This window comes from Phalangium opilio, unplaced genomic scaffold (genome assembly GCF_054372755.1).
Source record: "Phalangium opilio isolate 3A_F unplaced genomic scaffold, DU_Popi_V2 ptg000098l_1, whole genome shotgun sequence".
NCBI lineage: Eukaryota > Metazoa > Arthropoda > Arachnida > Opiliones > Phalangiidae > Phalangium > Phalangium opilio.
Genome location: NW_028324201.1, coordinates 4,174,588 through 4,194,359, shown reverse-complemented (window position 1 = coordinate 4,194,359; position 19,772 = coordinate 4,174,588). Strand labels below are relative to the sequence as shown.

The 19,772-nt window shown below is 37.9% G+C and overlaps 1 protein-coding gene and 1 long non-coding RNA gene across 2 annotated transcripts in view; one reads left to right on the top strand and one right to left on the bottom strand.

The window, feature by feature from the left end:
* The window catches only part of LOC149634784 (uncharacterized), a 333,137-nt gene that overhangs the window by 118,177 nt on the left and 195,188 nt on the right, over positions 1-19,772 (bottom strand). The window lies entirely within an intron of this gene.
* Positions 18,426-19,746, top strand: LOC149634990 (uncharacterized). The gene is made up of 3 exons (XM_089851015.1): positions 18,426-19,096; positions 19,171-19,525; positions 19,591-19,746. The coding sequence occupies exons 1-3, from the start codon at positions 18,593-18,595 to the stop codon at positions 19,665-19,667; spliced, it is 936 nt and encodes a 311-aa protein (XP_089707141.1). The 5' UTR covers positions 18,426-18,592; the 3' UTR covers positions 19,668-19,746.

The window sequence follows — 19,772 nt, the reverse complement described above, 5'->3', positions numbered from 1 at the left end:
GGGCCGGCTATAGGGAAGACCTAATCCTACGCTACGGAGGGGGTCACACTCCTAAACTTACTTCACCTAAGGATCTTGATAGGGCTGCTGGTGATTTACAGTGCTCCATCATCGAGTCGTTCCACCGGAACTGCCCACTTAAGACCGTCAACCGCTCGAGGCTTGTCCCTTGGTGGAACGCGGATCTCAGCCGGCTTCGTAAATATACGCGCAGGCTCTTTAACAAAGCCAAGCGCACGGGTGACTGGGCTGGATACAGGCAGTCCCTTAAAACCTACAACAGGGCCATTAGAGCTGCTAAGAAGGACTCCTGGCGGAACTTCTGTGAGCAAGTCTCCAATGTCCCTGCTACGGCTAGGGTCATGAAGATTCTAGCGCACGACAGCTCACATCGACTTAATCCTATTAAGCTGCGGGACGGTGTGTACACTAAGTCTGGGGCTGAGACTCTCAAGCACATGCTGTAGGTCCATTTTCCTGACTCTACTTTTATCAATCCAACAAACCCTGACTCTCTCTACCCTGTCCTGCACAGGGCTAAGAGGGAAGACTGGCTTGTAGCCAGACAGGTTGTCACGATTCCCAAGCTTCGGTGGGCTGTCAACTGTTTTGAGCCCTACAAGTCTCCGGGACCCGATGGGGTCTTCCCTCTGCTTTTGCAGGAGGGCTTAGACCACATCGCCTCTCCGCTATGCAGGATCTACAGACTCTGCATTGCTCTTGGTCACATACCTCGTGACTGGAAACGCTCTAGGGTCATCTTTATTCCCAAGCCCGGGAAGACTTCCTATCTCGAGGCGAAGGCATTTAGGCCTATATGCCTGACCTCCTTCTTCCTCAAAATTCTGGAGAAGCTGGTGGACAGGTACATTAGAGACGAGGTACTTTCGGTAACTCCTCTCTCTTCTTCACAATTTGCTTACCAAAAAGGCAAATCCACTGAGACGGCCCTTCACAGCCTTACGAATTGCCTGGATAGGGCATTCGTGTTTCAGGAAATTTCACTGGCCTTCTTCCTCGACATTGAGGGGGCCTTTGACAAGGTCTCTAGCTCGGTTATTACTGAAGCTGTTAAGAGATTTGGCATCAGCGACACTCTTGTACTGCTCCTTCGTTACATAAGTACTCGGCTAACACGTTTCGCATTTGTCCAACGTTAATGGCATGTCGATTGGAATAAAAGAGATTGTTACGGGTACGAGTTGAAATGGCATTATTACATCCAATTTCATTTTGCCATTGCCCCTGGATAATTGTGCCATTATCTCCTTCTCGATCAAGGTAACTGGTTGAAGGAATGTACCTTTTCTGATCATCACTTCTTAATGACTCTATTGTAATTACGTAATTATGAAGACAAGCTGTTGCTTTAATGATATCATCGATATATTCAGGCTTTCCTTGAATTGTGGTATGGAAAATTCGCCATCTTGAAGCATAGATACCAAACGTGTTTTCAATGATCCTACGAGCACGACATAATCGGTAATTGAAAATCCTTTGAGTTAGAGTTAAACCTCTTCTAGGGTATGGCCTCATTATGTTCTTATTAAGCGGAAATGCTTCGTCCGCCGCAATAAAGTACTGGAATATCTGGTTTGAATTTACCAGGAGTGATGGTTCAGGTAGGGACAACAAGCCTCTGTTAAGTTTAATCCCAAACTTTGATCGAGCAAACACCCTTCCATCACTTTCACTACCATAGCCACCAACATCCACCATCGTAAACTTGAATTCTGCATCACATAGTGCCATCAAAACAATGCTGAAACTTCCTTTGTAGTTGTAATATTTGGAACCGCTATTAGATGGACACTGTATGGTTATATGTTTACCATCCGAGGCTCCCACACAATGAGGTAAATTCCACGTATTTTGGAAATTATGACTAATCTTCATCCATTCCGTAGTTGTTGACGGCATCCTAAGATATATCGGTGAAAGTACAGTCCACAAAGCTCGACAGGTTTCATGAATGATTTTGCAAACTGTACTGTTTCCGAGGCGATAAGCGAAGGACAAACTTGTTTGCAAGTCACCACTAGCCAGGTATCTAAGTAGGCACAGTCCATATATATATATTAAAGACAAATTTAATACATTCAAATAAAACGGTTCTACCTTATGGTCAAAGACAATTTTTCTTCGTAACTGATAGACCTTCGAAACCTCGAGTCTGGCTTGAAAAGTAACGGATAAACTAATCGTAGAAGCTTGTCAAAATAGTCTCGGCTCATCCGGAAGAATCTATAGTAGTAATTTGAATAGCAAGCTAGATGTAGGAAGCAGCTAAAAGCTTCTTTTTTAATTAAAAATCGGAAAAACTTACTGAAAGTGCTTTTCAGCGTCCATATTTCGCATTTCCTTAATTAAATTGGCTTGATATCCCTGTTGTTCCCGCTTCTTAAACAAATCCCTAACCCAAAATCGTCTTTTGTTGGCATTACGATACGTTTTGTACAAATACGAAATTAATAGCGTATTACTATAAACGCATAACGTGCTTAAAATTTCACTAGAAAAATCAATATCGGATAGGTCCTCCATATTTTGTTTACGTCAATGATCAATCGGTCCCCGTGTCCGTGACCCTGAAAGTACCGTACCTTACGCCACCTATTGTTAAACTCTGCAAAACTGCGATCATTGAAACGTCACAGTCACGTGATCCCCAACCCAGTTTCCGTCGCGCGAAATTTAGTCGAGTGAGAAACGTTTAGCGCTGGACTCCGGCGAAATGGAAAAAAACTTGACGTCGGGATCGGCATTCCGTCGAGATTTGACACTAAGTGGGAATCCAGCTTAAAGGTGTAAAATCTATCTGGAATTACTCCTTTTTTTCGGAAAGGGTGTTATAAGGGTAGATCTCAGACTTTAAATTTTTTAAACTGGTATTTTTTAGCACAATTCTGTAAATTTTTAATTGCTATATATAGTTAAACTGTCTCTTACAGTACCATTCATTAACGCGAGAGCGGCGAGAGAACAATTTCACTTATCCTGAGTAAAACGTAGCTAACGAATTGGTGATCAGGTGCTATGGTAGCTTAATAAAACCTGCTATGTGACACTTTTAAAAGCGTTACTCGACGCTCTTAAAGGCATTACAGGACACTCTTAAGTGCGTTACGCGACACTCTTAAAGTTGTTATGCGACACGCTTAAAAGTGTTATTTGAGCTCGCAAAGGTGCTGAGACACATCCTGTAAGGAATTGCTCAACACACATTAAAGAGTAACAATTATCTTTTAGTACGAAAGACGAGATGAAAAGGTATTAAACTGCGCCTCTGTTATACAATTTCCATTCTTATTTTCCAAACCCATTTTTCAAATAAGTGTGTTTAAATCCTTTCAACTTAATATCTAATGAACAGTTTCGAAGTCCACCTTATTTGACATTACCTATAAAGTTCTATGATCATTATTTGTTTTGACGCATTGAGTCCCGGGTTTAACATTTTTAATCCAATCAAACAAGGTTAATTTATAGTTAAGTGCTCACGACGCCCACACTCTGAGTAAACGGTCCAAAGTATTGGTTATCGGTTGAATTAATAGTTTAGAAAACCCATATAATAACAACATTTCTTCTGCACTAAAATTTAGTGATTCTGCGGATGTAAATTTGAACTACAGACAAACCTTTCATTAAAAATCCAGAAATATCTCAACAATTTACTGGAACATGTTTATTTACCATAATTTAAAATTCAATTTATCTTTTTTAGCATCATCTTACAATAATAACAAGGGATATGTTAAGGATTATGGCTTATTTCACCTTTCCCTTATATTTAGATAAGCCTTCAAATCATTAGATAATGTATCACCTTGCAACTCTGTTATTATCAGAGAAATTTTAGCAATGAACATTTAAGTGTAGTCATTTGAGGCTATTTACCACTGTTCGAAAACCGCCTAAATTGCGGTAGTTTGGTCAAATGGGACCTTCAAATTATGGTTTCGGTCTGTGTGAAATGTAGACCAATAAAAACGGTATGTTGTCGATTGGGCGTGTTATCAAAACGCCTTTGGCCGAAACGGCTTTTTCATAAACGCGTTTGCCATTATAGCCATTTCTCGTTTTAGCGCATTTTGATAACAGCGTTTATATCTTGAGCGTACGAAAGTACGCCTTTTCCAAAATATTGTTGTTTATCTTGATTAACTTCCCAAAATAATATGCCTTTTCCAAAAAATTATATATTTACTTCCGATATAACATTACTCCTTTTTGCATAATATTGTTCTTTGTCCTATATACTTAATATAATAGATATTTCCCTCCCTATCAATCACAGTTTGGGCGGAAACAGCAACCGCTGTTTTGCTTATACGCGGTTTTGCAAACCGCTGTTTTAGGAACCGCTTTATTCCAAAACGCTCTTTTGAAAACCGCTCAACTACCCGTGAACCAATAAAAACTACTTTTTAAGGTGTTAAAACACACTAAACATTTTTGAGTGTACTTTGCAAAGTTAATATAGCACCTTTATTGAGTGTAGCACGATGTGTTAAAGGTGGCAAACTGTATTAAAATCACGCTGTGTAATACAACCTTCCTACAATATTTCACGCCTTTTCTGCAGTATTTCCCACTTGAATAGTTCAAATTCACGCCATTTGAAGAATATTGGAAGAACATACACTTAAAGAACACCTTTTAAAAATATTGTTTTTACAAGGTGTAGAAATAGCTCAGTGAAGTGTAAGAAATGTGTCAGTGGGAAATATTATTTAGATGCAGCGTTAAAAATGGTCCATTTAACACTTTCAGAGGTGTTGTTTTAAAACTTTAAACTAAGACGAAAGGTGCTAAATCACACTTTTTGTTTTAAGAGTGTAATATTCCTTTTCTGCACTATTTCACTCTTCAAGCCAAAATTCACGCCTTTTGAAGAATATTAGAAGAACATACAGAGACTTTAAGAACGCATTTTAAAAATATGGTTCTTAAAAGGTGTAAGATAAAGCTTTATAAGGTGTAATAAATGTGTCGGGGGAAAATATTTTTAAGAAGCAAAGTGTTGAAAATGGGCCATTTAAAACTTTCAAAGGCGTTATTTAACCACATTATTGGTGCTGTTTTTGGACCCGTCAAAATTAAGACAGAAGTTGCTAAATCACACCTTTGATTTTAAGAATGTGGCATAAGAGAGTTTAAGCTGAAACTACGAATTCATTTCTATTTAGCAATCCTTACGGGTACGCTTAGCTACCTAAGTACTGCAGTAAACTGGTCTGTTTGTTTTAAACATGCTACACGTACGCGTAAGTAGGAGATCATTAGACAGATTAAGCTCGCCCGTCGGAACCGCGTACCGGTACGTGTAGACTTTCTACACGCACGCGTCTCTATATGGGTTAAGCATCGGTGCCATCGGTGGGTCTCAACGCGTGAAAATCATACTGTAAAATTAATATTTAGACGACATCTACTGTGATACATAAAAACTAAAAACTGAATCAAACACACACAAATGAGGATAACCATAAAACAGACAAAATTATTTCAATGAACACATATATCATGAATAACAAATTTATTTAATTTAACTTGATATTAAATTTCAATCGAAATGAGAGGCCCCAACGGAAAGTTTTAACCCTCTGAATCGGCTGCTACGCATTCTGCTGTCAGCGATAGCTTTCTTTGTTCGACAATTTTAAATTTTTTAGGCAAGATCTTTGTTCGACATTTTTAATTTTTTTAGGCAGGATCTTTGTTCCCCAATTTTAAATTTTTTAGGCAGGGATAATAATAATGTATCAATCAAGAATTAATTTAAATGAATCAATCATTAACCAACCCAACTTCGATGACCTAAGCGATGGTTTTGAGGAAGAAATCCGTGAACAACCGGCACCGACCAGATTATTAACGGAGTTAAATGGTTTAGAAAATAGCATTGACAAGGAAAATTCGCCTCTAAAACCAAATAAGCAATTCCTGAGACTATTAAATTCATCACAGTGACCTATAAAATACAATTATATTTTCACAGGAAAAATGACAACGAGAAAAAAACACAATTAAGGTTTAACTGTGTCGCGGACATACGCTTGTTAAAAGAAGTAATTCAAGCAAATCCATTTTCTTTTGGGCCTTCTTTGGCTTCAAATGCTTGGGCCGCACTGGCCGCAAAAAGTAGGGTGTTTTACTTTATTAAGGATGACAAAAAGCACCTGCGTAAATCTGGGACAGAAGAAGAGTTCAACGAGAGAAGCCAGCTTCTTCAAGAGTTAAAGGAGTTTAAAGAGTAAGGGGAAAATAGCACTCTGGCTGCTGGGGCAACAGTCGATAAATCTGTTGGAAGCCAAAATAGAAAAAAAGATGCCGAAGCGAGGGGGACGTCATTATTCATGAGAGCGTACGAGATTTTAAATCTTTCTCAATTTTGATGATTTCAAAGATTTAAGAACTATTTGACTGATTTGCTGATTTGGAGCCGATTTGAATGAATTGGGAGTGATTTTCACGATTTTACGATGATTTCGATTCGATTTACGTGATTTGAAGGATTTGGAAATGATTTGAACGATTTGTACGATTTGAATGGCTGGTTACTTAACGAGGATATGAATGATTTGGTGCGATTTGCATGATTTGGTAGTGATTTGAATAATTTGGTGCGATTTGAATGATTTGTCGATGATTTCAATGATTTGAATCGATTTGAATGATTTGCTAGTGATTCGAATGATTTGCTAGTGATTCGAATGATTTGCTAGTGATTCGAATGATTTGGTAGTGATTTCATAGTGATTCTAATGATTTGATTGATTTGATGATTTCTTGATTTGACTGATTTACGGTTGATTTCACTAATTTGAATGATTTACTAGCGATTTCACTGACTTGTGCAGCGATTTGAATGATTTCATAGCGATTTTAGTGATTTTCTAGATTTGGGAAGTGATTTATGTGATTTCAATGATTTAAAAAACCAGGTGTACGAGATTTGAAGGAGCGACAGCCCCCTCGAGCCGAAGACTCCGCAAGAGGCATAGAATTGAGAAAAGAAGCTATGCGTTCTAGAACGCCATTAAATACCAATGGTAAAGTCTTAAATCTCACTTTATATACTGTAACCCTCCGTAGAATAATTTAACTAAGGGAGAAAAACTCCCGAGGGTCATAAAAAGAAATAAAGACAACTTACTTTAATTATCCAAAATCAACAACAAGTTTATTCAGTTAACTGATATAGGGATAAACCCGTAACCGACTAGTACAAAACACGCTCCGTCTTAGGAGAAATCATAACAAGAACTGATTCACAGAACTAAATTAGTCTATATTACAACTGTGGAAGGGGGAGTGGCTTGTAACATGGAGGCTAGATGCCCTGCCAGAACCAAGGAGTGGAAGCTCCAAAGATTCTGGCAGCCATGTTACATCCCCCCCTCTTTAGGAACTTTTGTTTATAATACAAGAATATAGAATAAAAATTTTTTTTTTCTCAGTTTAGGGTTACCCCGAGGAACCCTTAAATTCATTAGCAGGGGTATAGGAAATGATTTTATCTTCATTGGTGATGAATGAGTTTCTGTTCAATCTTGATACTCGAAGGGCCTCCCTTTTACCGTGATATTAGGCTCTCCTTCCGGAGGATCAAAGTATGTGGGTAGTGGACGTCCTCCTTCGGTCATCTAACATTAGATATATTAGTAATTTCTTTTTGTTGCTTGGGAAATAAATTCCCAAGGGAAAACGGAGATTGGTTCTCGGGAAAAACAGAAGTATTCCCTTTTTAGGTTCGTGATGTTATTATTGTTAAGGTAAACTTGAACCTCATAAGGAGACCTTAACCTTTTATCATCAGGAGGTCGATAGTAGATGTCTACTTCATTACCTCCGGGCTGAACCGTCGCCCTCTTACACACCTCTCGTCTCCATCCCAATTTAAAAGGTTCCAAATAAATATCGGGTAATGTAGCCCTATTTAAACGAGGCGTTCTCATTGACTCCGATAACGTGGTTGAAGAACTATCAGACGCACGTAATGATTGAGATTGCGAGTGAGGAATCTGTTCATGGGTTGATATTTCTTCTGTAGAAATAGAATTCGGTTCAGGAGGTACTATTTCCTCCGAAAAACCAGAAGAAGGAGAATGGTGTAACGCAGGTTCCGGTATGGACTGCTCAGAAGACGTTGATTTGTCTTCTGGCGTTACAATTTCTTCTGAAAAACTGGATTTTGGTGTATGTAGCTTATTTTCCACGACTGAGTCCTGATCAGACGGGGAAGCCTCCCCTGCCGCAGAAGGCGGACTATCGTTAGAGGGGTGATCGAGCTGAAAAGCCCTCATATCATGATTGGTAAATAGGAGGAGAGGAGGGTCTTCAAAAAGGGCCATGCCCGGTTCACTATCAGAATCTGTTGGCGGGATCGGTTGATCCGCTGCTTGATCTTCTACTGTACTGGATGTCGAGACTTGAGGGACATCGGGAATACCAGGAAAAATCTGTTGATTGGTTTCCTGACCGTCCTGAGGTGACGGAGACGTAGAAGATGATGATTCAGATGACGTGGCTGAGGAAGTCTCTGCAGAAGGGTGGTCCATGGTTCCACCGTCCGTTGGATGAATAGACTCGGGATCATCTGCAACGTTTGATTGTGAAGTGGGGGCATTTTCGGCGTTGTCGAAGACAGCTACATTGGTCCAATAGAGTTTTAAATGTTCTAAGTTAACTTTCCCTACGTTCTGCCCTGAGTTAGCGTCTTCTAACTCGTAGACTACGGGAGAGTGTTTAGCTACTATTTAGGACTAAGCTTTTTCATAAGCTGACCTGTCGTACTAGATAAAGGATGAGTTTCCATCCATACTAAGGTTCCTACCGCAAACTCTAAAGGGTCATGGCGGAGGTCGTAGTATTTTTTCTGATGGGCCTTTGCTAACTTCGACAATTCATTGCTGAATGCTAATTGTTCCTTAAGAACCTTTAAAGCCTTATCACGACTGGGGTCATCAGGGTCCTGAATGGGTTCTTCAATATCTAAATCCCAAGGGAGACGTGGCTCCCGCCCTAAATTCAAAAAGAACGGGGATCTGCCCGTTGTTTCATGGGGTGCGGAATTTATAGCAAATTGAAGAAGGTCAAGGGATTCATCCCATCTATCATGGTGATTCCCTACATAAAACGATATTAATTCGCCTATTACTCTATTGACTCTTTCAGTGGGGTTTCCCTTAGGAGTATAGGGGGTGGTAAACTTTGGGTTAATTCGAAATGCTCTGCAAGTTTGCAGCCAAAGTTTTGAAGTAAACTGTACCCCTCTATCACTGAGAATAGCTTTAGGAGCTCCCCACCTAGTAATAATAGACTTAAAAGCTTGAACGCAAGTCTTAGCAGTAATAGTTTTTAGTGGTATCATTTCCACGAATTTTGTCATATAATCGACAAAAACTATTAAATATTTGTAGTGGTGTCTACTAGAAGGGAAGGGTCCCATAATGTCGACACTTATTTGGTCCCAAGGACTCGTTATCTCAGATGGTTGCATTAGCCCTGGTTTCTTTCTATTTCTAGCCTTAAACTGTTGGCATAAAGAGCAACCTCGAACGTAGTCCTGGACGTCACTAACAATGGTAGGCCACCAATATCTATAAGTAACTTTACTAAGGGTCTTATCTTTGCCCCTATGAGCTGATAGTGGGTGGTCGTGTAGCAACCTCATGGCTTCTAGCCTTAAACGAGGCGGTAAATAAATCTTTTCCGGATGATTCCTATAAGGTCTTCTATAAAGAAGATCATTTTTCATTTCAAAAAGTTTATGCCTAACTGGGTTAGGTCCTTGCAAGGAATTTATTATTGGGGAAGCGAATGGATCTTCCCGTTGGGATTTTCGTACGTCATATATTGTGAAGACTGAATATAAGGCTCTAGGACCTGGGGGACGTAATCGGCCTTCAACAGTGTCACTAGAGGAACTATTACTACTATCGGTAGAATTTTGACTGGTACTGGTACTAGTTGGATCCAAATTACTAGTAGTATTGGAAGTAGAGGAACTAAGATGGATACTTAAGACATTTATCGGAGCTCTCGATAAAGCGTCTGCTACTACGTTCTCTACTCCTTTCTTATGTTTAATAGTAAAGTCAAAGGTTTGAAGGTACATAGCCCATTTAACTAGACGAGAATTAGGTTCCCTAATATTAAACAACCACTGTAAAGCCTGATGGTCAGTGAGGACAGTGAATTTACGACCTTCTAAAAAGTGCCTAAACTTTTTAACTGCCCAACATATGGCTAAACATTCTTTCTTGCTAGTGGAGTACCTTGTTTCGGCATCTTTTAGCCCTGTGCTAGCATAAGCTATAGGGACTTCTATATTATCCTGAATTTGGGAAAGAAGGGCACCTAACCCTGCATCACTAGCATCTGTAGTGAGAATGCACGGGGAATCCCTTCTAAAGGAAGCTAAGGGTTGAGCCTTACAAATGGCTTCCTTAATTTTTTCGAACGCTTGTTGCTGTTCGAAACCCCAATTAAATTTTTGATCCTTCCTTTTAAGTTTATTAATGGGTGCTACTATTTGAGAGTAGTGATTAATAAAACGGTTATGCCAACCTGCCATACCTAAAAATCTCTGTACTTCCTTAATATTTTTAGGAGGAGGGAATTTCTGAATGGCTTCTATCTTAGAAGGATCTATGTGCACCCCTTTTTCATTTACAATGTGACCAAATATGGTAGCTTCTTTCTGAGCGAAACGACATTTCTTTAACTGTAGGGTGAGACCCGCTTCCTTTAATCTATTGAGGACATATTCTAAACACGTTAAGTGTTGGTCCCAATCTTCCCTAAGCGAGATTAAATCATCTAAATAGTCTATTAATTGGAAGTAATCTGCGTCCCTAAAAATCTCGTCGATTAAACGCTGAAAGGAGCTAGGGGCGTTACATAGCCCAAAAGGGAGTACATTAAATTCGTACTTCCCCATATGAGTCACGAAGGCAGTTTTTTCTCTGCTCTTAGGGTGCATTTCCACTTGCCAGTACCCTGATTTAAGGTCAAGTGTAGTAATGTATTTAGGTCTTCCAACCCTAGCTAACATGTCCTCTATATTAGGCAAAGTATAAGGGTCCTTGATGGTAACTTGATTTAGTTTTCTGTAATCAATACAAAACCTATAGGGTTTACCCCGTTTTGTTTGATCAACTAAAACTACGGGCGAGGCCCAAGGAGATACTGAGGGTCCAATTATCCCGTCATCTAACATTTCCCTTACATGTTGTTCTATTATTTTCCTTTTTTGGTCATTAACACGATAAGGTTGAGATTTGATGGGCGGACTATTACCGTGTGAATCTCGTGGAAGACTAGTCCTGTTCTTCCTACTTTATCAGAAAACAACTCAGGGAATTTCAATAAAAGGGTTTCTAGTTGATGACGTTGTTCCTCAGAGATAGGGGCTGCGGAAACTGCGTCCCTAATATTCTCTACAATCTCCTTTTCTATTGGATCCTTTTCTGATGGTATTGAAAAAGGGATCCTTAAGTTACCCACTAAGCATTGAGATGATTCAAAATCTAATATGACCCTATTTTCTTCAAGAAAATCTTGACCCAATATAAAGTCACTATTAAGGGAAGGAACTATGTAGAATTTAAATTTGAATTGTTTCTCACTGTCAATTGACTTAAGAGTAAATTCTAACTCGTGAGAACCTTTTGTAAACGTATAACGGCCGTCGCCCCAAACTACACAATCTAGTTCTTCATCTTCAGGTAACTCTGAAGAATTTCTATATTTACAGATTTTCTGCCACTGGTCAAGACTAACAAAAGAGGCATCGGCCCCGCTATCTAATTTAGCGTGAACTGTCGCGTGCTCAAAAGTAACGGGAATAGTAACCCTTTTATAAACTGAACCCTTCCGGACGGATTCAATCCTCAAGGGAAACGCGACACGCTTCTTATTAGGAGAATTTATTGGGCATCGGGAGAGGGACCACGAGGGACCTCTCCCGTCTGGGCTTCCCCCGACTGGATCATATTTTTATTTGGACAATCGGGTGCAAGATGACCAGGTTCCTGACAACTGTAACAGGTGATCGTACGTGTAGAGGGGTAAGACAAGGCCAACTGACGACGTGGAGATTTTGATCTTTGATTATAATATCGGTTATAAGATCGTTGACCTCTATTTGAAGTGTTTTGAGCTCTAGCTTGAGACCTAGAGTCTAAGGGTTTCAAGGGATATTCCCATTTAGGATGTGATGGGGAAGTAGGACAAGGGCTTTGACAATGCCCGGGGGAACACTGACTATGGGCTGAGCCTTTATTGGCTGGGCAAGAGGACTCTGCTTTAACCTTAGGTTTTGGGGGAGATTTCCTCTTTTCCCTTTTCTCAGCATTCTTTTTCCTGACTTCAATATCCTTTTCTATGGTTTTACAAGAATTCCTTAACTGTTCCATAGTGGTAAATTGTAAGAAAAGGAGGGGAGTTCTAAGCTCGTCCTTTAAATTATTTTTAATTATTGGAACTAATTCCTTTTCAGAAAGAGGATGGGTCATCCCTAGATTCAGCTTCATAACTTCCCCGAAGAATTCCTCTACCGACTCCTTATCTTTCTGACTTCTATGGTTGATTTCTATCTTAAGTTTAGAATCAGCTTCGGAATCTCTAAACTGAACCTTAAAATGTCTCTTAAACGTATTCCAAGTTAAATGAGGATGGGAAGGTCTTAAGCTACACATTTCGTCATATTGACGGGCTAAATCCCTGTACCAATACAAGGCAGGTCCTCTCAAAAGGAGAGGCAATGCAGCTAACCTTTCTTCATTTGATAGTTTATGAAATTTAGCATACTCCTCAAAAGCAGCTAAAAATTCAGTGGCATTATCGTTAGACGATCCCATAAAGGCCAACCTTTCTGGCGGTTCAATAGGGACTTTTCCCGTTTGAGGGGTTGAACCTCTATTTATTAACATGGGTAGATCCCAAACTAACCTATCAAAACTAGTAGCTAGAGCTTTTTGTATTGCTACATTTTGGTTTGAATTATCTGCCAGTGTTTGGAGCAAGGGCAATATAAAGGCTTTTAATTCCTCGTCGGAAGTGTCTTGTCCTAATTGAGGGATTTGTTGGGACGGAGAAAATTGGGTTCCAATTGTTCTGACACTAGGATTAGGTAGTGTATTAGCAAAACTAACTTTAGGCTTAACATTTGTGGACTCTGATTTGGAAGGAACAAGGGAGTCAATCCCGGTTTGAGGAGGGATATTTGAGGGAGTTGAACTTCCCTTAGGGGCAGAATTTCTATTTTGAGGGAATAGATGGTAAGAGGAGGATTCCGATTCTGAAGAGGCGGCCGTCCTCTTTCGTGTATCCGAATCCTCTTCGTCGTTCTCATCCTCAATTCGAAGAATTCGGTTAAATTCCTCCAATGGATCCTCTGTTTCTGGCGATGCTAGCGTGTCGCCATCGTCTTCCGTAGACGTAAACAGATCTTCTTTTGATTGTTCTTCCCTTTTCTTTAATATTAAATCGTCGTCCTCATCCTCGGATGGTCGAGGCGACCTCCAAGTTTGTTTATCGTCCGAATAAGCCATTATTTTTTAAATTAAGTTCAGTTTTACAATAATCAAACCACAAGTTAAGTTACAAGAGTCAAGGTAAGTTAAAAATTAAAAGTAAGTCATCTCAATTCATTATATTTATTACAAAGATAATTTTATTTCTTAATTTAGTGTTTATTTTATTCCTGATTAATTTAGATTTAATTCAGTACAATTATCTTTACAAAATTTAAACTATTTTTCAATGTGGAAGCCAAGGCTTAGAGCCACGTGGGGCGGATATACCGGCAATGATAAACAAAAAATGTTTCGGGACCGACCGAGGCTTATTCGAGTCCCTGTTCGGGCGCCATTTTTATGTAACCCTCCGTAGAATAATTTAACTAAGGGAGAAAAACTCCCGAGGGCCATAAAAAAAATAAAGACAACTTACTTTAATTATCCAAAATCAACAACAAGTTTATTCAGTTAACTGATATAGGGATAAACCCGTAACCGACTAGTACAAAACACGCTCCGTCTTAGGAGAAATCATAACAAGAACTGATTGACAGAACTAAATTAGTCTATATTACAACTGTGGAAGGGGGAGTGGCTTGTAACGTGGAGGCTAGATGCCCTGCCAGAACCAAGGAGTGGAAGCTCCAAAGATTCTGGCAGCCATGTTACATCACATTTATAAAATAAATTCCATAAATATAGAAGTAGACATAAGTCCAGAAACGTCAAACCCTAGAAGGATTAAAAGAGATATTTTTCAATATCTTAGCAGTAAAAATGCTTCCGATTTAGAAGTAAAAAAGAAGAGCTAGCTTTAAAAGCTAGGGAATTTGACTTAGGGGAAAAGGAACTTGAGTTAAGAGAGAAGAAAGTGATAGGAAGGAAAGAGCAGAACGCTTTGAATTGGAGAAACAAGAGAGGCAGGCTATGTTAGCTTTAATTCAACAGTTGATGCGAAAAACTTCATAACTTTGTTCTTTTATGTAATTGTTCTTTTGAATTGTTTTTTTTTCAACTTGAATATGTTGAATGATTATTTTTATTTACTTGGGTGCCATTGGCATTGTTTTTGAAAATGTGATTCTTTTTTTATCTTCGTAAACTTGATTTTTTTTTGTAAACTTAAATTTTTTTATTTCTTTGTAAAATTGATTTTTTTGTTGTTGTTTTTTTAACTTGAATTGCAATACAATTCTAATAAAAATTATTAGATTGTCAAACTCTAGAGAAAAATAAAAATTTTAATCAAAACTCTAAAACACTAAAGGCTTATTTACATGAACGATTGTAGCTCCGCTTGCTCCTTGGTTTGGTTTTTAACAAGCCCAATCCGCAACCAAAACGAGTTCGGTTTTATTCTAGCAAGCGGCAAAAAAAGCTACCGCCATCAATGAATTATCCGTTCTTAATCATTTTGACTAATTTTTAATGGATATTATATACCTGGCCTCTTTGAAATGGCAAATGTACCGAATCGACGTTATGAATATCAAACACTTATTTCGGGGTTGCCACGGAATTTTCATAACCAAATTCCCTGACCTTTTTCTCAGATTTTCCCTGACCTTTTAGGCCGACAGTGTGAATGTTTACAGCACGTTTTAAGTGCCTACAATTAAATAAACTCTCTCCATTAAGTTTCCCCATGTAATTGTTGCACCAAAACAAATAAGAAACATTTTAACTATAAATAACAGTCTAAGAGAGCATTTACTTTATAAAAACAATTCTAGACATTTTTAAGGATTAATCTAGAGTTTTCTGTGTTGAGAGAGCATGAGGAGAAACTTTCATTACTCTTTCAATAAAGACTTATTCCCAGACGTTTTACCAACTAAAATCAAATTCCCTCCCGTCGAAACTCTAAAACACCTAGAGACTTCCAACCTATACTAATTAAATAAAATTTTTGATACTACCTTGATGAGTTTAATTGACGAAACTCTAAAAATATTAGAGACTTACAACCTATACTAATTAAAATGTATGATACTACCTTGATGAGTTTAATCGACGAAACTCTAAAACAATTAGAGACTTTCAACCTATACTAATTAATTAAATTATGTACAACCTTATTGCAGTATAACCATTCCAACGTCTGAAATAGTTAGAAATTGATTCAAGGACTCTGGATGAATTAAATAAACTAACATGCAAGTTTGAGATTGCAATAAAACTTATAAAATTTGAAAATTTACTTCAGCTATTTCTATCAAGTTCTTTTTCATTGAGGATAACTTTAATCTTGGTCATACTCTAAATAATGCTCCAAAGTTGGAGTCTCTATTGCAAAAAAGACGATGATGTGCTACCATATAAACAAGTGTGTACATAAATCAAAAGAGCACGTACTATGTAGTAGATTCCGCAGGGTTGTTGATTTTTTTGATTTTTTCAAAAAAATCAATAAAATCGATTTTTTTGATTTAAATCGGATTTTTTTGATTTTTATTGATTTATTTGATTTTTATTGAAATGCTAGTTATTAATCACCCTAAAGAAAGTTTTAGAGCCAAAATAAACAAAAGCAAAATAAGAAACAATACATTTATTAAGCTATTCGATAATTTCTACAGAGTCATTCTGATTCTTATTGTTATTCAAATGCTTGTACAAAAAAACAAGTTTGGCCGCTCTTTCATTCCCTAGCCTATTTCGAAGCTTACTCTGTACCAAACCGAAAGTGCTGAAAATCCTTTCGGTACCAGCTGATGAGGCTATTGCAGTTAGTAGTCGCAATGCTGTTTCAAAAACGTTTTCAGGAAGGTAATTTTTGTGCGCAAAAAAAATCTTCAGCTTAAATAGTCGTCACGACATTTTCCTTAAACATATATTGCTTAAATGGATCCAATTTTAAATGGAACTTAACAACATATTCATTGAAACCATGCAGATCATTTTCAGCAAAATCCATGGCCGATTATCTCTCTTCGTCAGATAAATTACTATAATCGCATTTTGTGTCGATAATGTAAGACAAGAAATGAGCCGGAGTTAATGCCATGACATACCGACTTCTAATCTTCTTCATTAGGTTTTTACACCCATTTCTTGCAACAATTTCTAAACACTGAGACTCTAAATCTTTCCATATTTTTACAACATGAGAAATTGTACAATTATTGCTTTGAGACTTATCTAGAGCTATGGAAATTGGTTTCAAAATAGACAGTAAATCTTCAGCGTATCTTTTAATTCCCTTTTTTAATTTTGCTCGCTATAACGGAATCAATTTCCCTCTATTTTCTTCGCATACTTTAACCAGTTCAGGCCAGTTTTCTAAATAGACTTCCAAACACTTAGAACTCCATCGAACTTCTATTGGTAATTATAATAAATCAACAAGGGCAAGTTTTCAAATAGTTAAGCCCTAATAATGATGACGGAACTATTTATCACGTATGTTATTCATTTTTGTAACCTTGCTCCAAATGTTCTGATGTTCAGAAGAATCACGTTAAAATTACCCCGCTTTGAGGTACACTTCTCTCGAAGAGAAGTATTATATACTTCTGCTACAATACATAAAGAACCAACCGCAATTTCGTTAATAAGGTATTTATTTTTGGTTGCAGTACTAAGTACTGACTGACTGACAACGTGAATGAAAACGTAGCGTAAGATATTTCAAATTGGTCGCAGAAAAATCACGCGAGCTTTTAAATTTTCATTTCAAAATAGCCACATTACGGATGGCTATTACAAGGTCTAGCGAGTTGTGAACTTTAAAAAAATTAAAATACGAACAGGGTCGGGGCGCTACACGTTTTCGTACACTTTTGTCGATCAAAGTAGAGATTACGAGTAATCAATTCAAAATCTACATACCTTTGACCTTTCGCACTCTTCCAGGCGTTCGGAATGTTTTCTATCTAGGTGGTATCTTAAATTTACCTTGGTTATACTACAGTTTTGTCCTTCTGTATATGAAACACTAAATGCGTTTGACATCATACATAGTTATGAAACCATTAAGGGGTAACCAAAACGTAGGATAAAAAACACGAAGACTTTAAACTGTCAATGAGGTCAGGTATTACTTCAAAGTATAACGTTTTGTTGATATATAACCTCTAATAGTTAAAAAAATTAATATTAGCATTGAAAAGATGTGTAATAAGTTGCAATGGTTTTTACCTCTTCGAGTGACGTATGTCACGGAGAGGTTCTAATTTCTACGTGTCTGTCTGTCTGTTGTTACACCCCAGGGGACGATCACACCGTCTTTTGTAAATCCAACACGGACACCAGTCTGTACTTACTGGCTTTTATACACCACCATCATCTGGCCTTTGGTATATCCCACAAGGACACCAGTATTACAAATTTTTATACTCATGTTATGAACAAGGTTTCAGAGTTCTGGTTAATATTAGGGTGAATAGGTTTTCAACACTTACCATTTTTGAAAATATTCTCTTCTGAAAATTGTGGTTCATCCATTGCAAGAAATTTCGAGTACTAATTTTCATTTAGCACTGAATTATCAGTGTAAACGTCACGTACACTGCCGCTGATGCTACAGGTCTCAGGCCTGCCATTTTTGTTTCCCCTAGATCAGGCTTCGCGTTCTCTCCGCACGGTGGCACTAGTAAAACTAGTTCTAGGCACGGAATCTGGCAGCCCTGAACTAGGGAAATTTTGGTCCAAAAAGGGAAATTTTAAGGGTTAGAAAGGGAAATTTCATTTTTCCCACCTGGCATCACTGCTTTGAAATTCCTTTCTTTCTCTTGCGAACTCTGCGTTTAACGGTTGTGGAAGATTTGTGCTTTTTGTGAATGCCAATTGAAAACTTATTGTTGGAAATAAGTATTTGTTTTGAATTTTGTTACCATAGTTCTCATTTTTTTTATTAGGAATATTATTTTAGCAATAATTATAGTCAAGAACGGATTCAGGATACCATAAGAACGTTGAAACAAGCCAATGCTGGCACCATGAAGTCATACTTTTCATAATATGAGGGAAGGGCCTATATTTTTGGGAATTTTCTAGCGCCCTCTAGAGTCTAGATTATCATTCATTTATTTCGCGTTTCCGTTTCCGGACGGAAAATGGAGTCTCCCAGGTCTAGGAGTGTCGGGATCAGTGTAAAGAACAAAACGGTTAAAATAATTAATGATGAAGTGATATATTTAAAAAAAATAGACCATAAAGAAGTTATTAAGAATGTAGAATTTCTATTAGAGAGCCAGATTTATCTGGATCAAAGTCAATTCAACAAATTTTTCAAACTTTGGCGTAAAACGCCAAGGCTTAAGGTGACAAATTCTGAATTATGTGATATTAGCCACTTTGAATGTTTAGTTATTTGCCTCTGGAAGACTTTAATTGATTTATATGAAAGTTCCTATGACGAAAAAAAGGCTTCCGATGTCAATAACCTGCACCTTAGATCTTCATGGCGCGAATTAATAATGTCAGACATTGAATCCAGCGTTTATCTTCATGAAAATGAAGAAGTGACTGAAAATCAATGCAAAGCTTCTGAAAGGAGGGAGCAATTAAATTCCATGTGGCTAATGAGCCTGGAAATGAATGATGCCCCCATATCAAAGGTAATATTGCATTAATATTAATAAACATTTCTTAAACTGCCAGATTATAGTGAGCTCTTAACTTTTGAATTTAGAATATGCTAGACGACTTTGCGATAGTGGTTAATGCTGTAGCCAAAGGGATATTTTCTACCCTTATATTGTGCCTGAGCTTAATAGAAACTTCACATGATGGTAGTGGAGTGGCCACTGAAAGTTGCACCGCAGAAATCTCCACAAATGTTCCTGACCAGTCTTTGGATTCTCGACTAATTCAGTTAGGGGGAGCCTCTCTAAAAAGTATTCATGCTCTATCAAAGAATCTACTTAGGAAAAATATCAAACAAAGAACTCAAGCAAGAAACCATTTGATGCTAGTCAGAGCATTTTCAATGACACAAAGTGAAAAACTTTGTCATCTTCCCCAAAGCCTACGACTAAGAGACAAAGGTTTCCTATATTTCTTGAAAAAGGTTTTTGACCCATTTCTGAGGGCTGTTGATTCCAAAATAAAGGAGAATATGAACAAAGGAAAACTTTTAATATTAGGATCAAAAGTAGCAGCTGTATCGTGCCCAAAAGTGAAGTATGACAACGATTTAGAGGCTCAGTTTATGAAAATAGCTGACAGTATTACTGGCGAAAATTCTCACAAGAAAACATTCTATCGAATGTTTATTTTCAAACTTGTAAATGC

What these genes read in the sequence shown, in the direction of transcription:
- LOC149634990 (XM_089851015.1), top strand. Translation starts at nt 18,593, where the DNA reads ATGGAGTCTCCCAGGTCTAGGAGTGTCGGGATCAGTGTAAAGAACAAA. An exon ending in ATGATGCCCCCATATCAAAG is followed by an intron (nt 19,097 to 19,170) that starts GTAATATTGCAT and finishes TTTTGAATTTAG; the next exon opens with AATATGCTAGACGACTTTGC. An exon ending in CCTACGACTAAGAGACAAAG is followed by an intron (nt 19,526 to 19,590) that starts GTTTCCTATATT and finishes TCCAAAATAAAG; the next exon opens with GAGAATATGAACAAAGGAAA.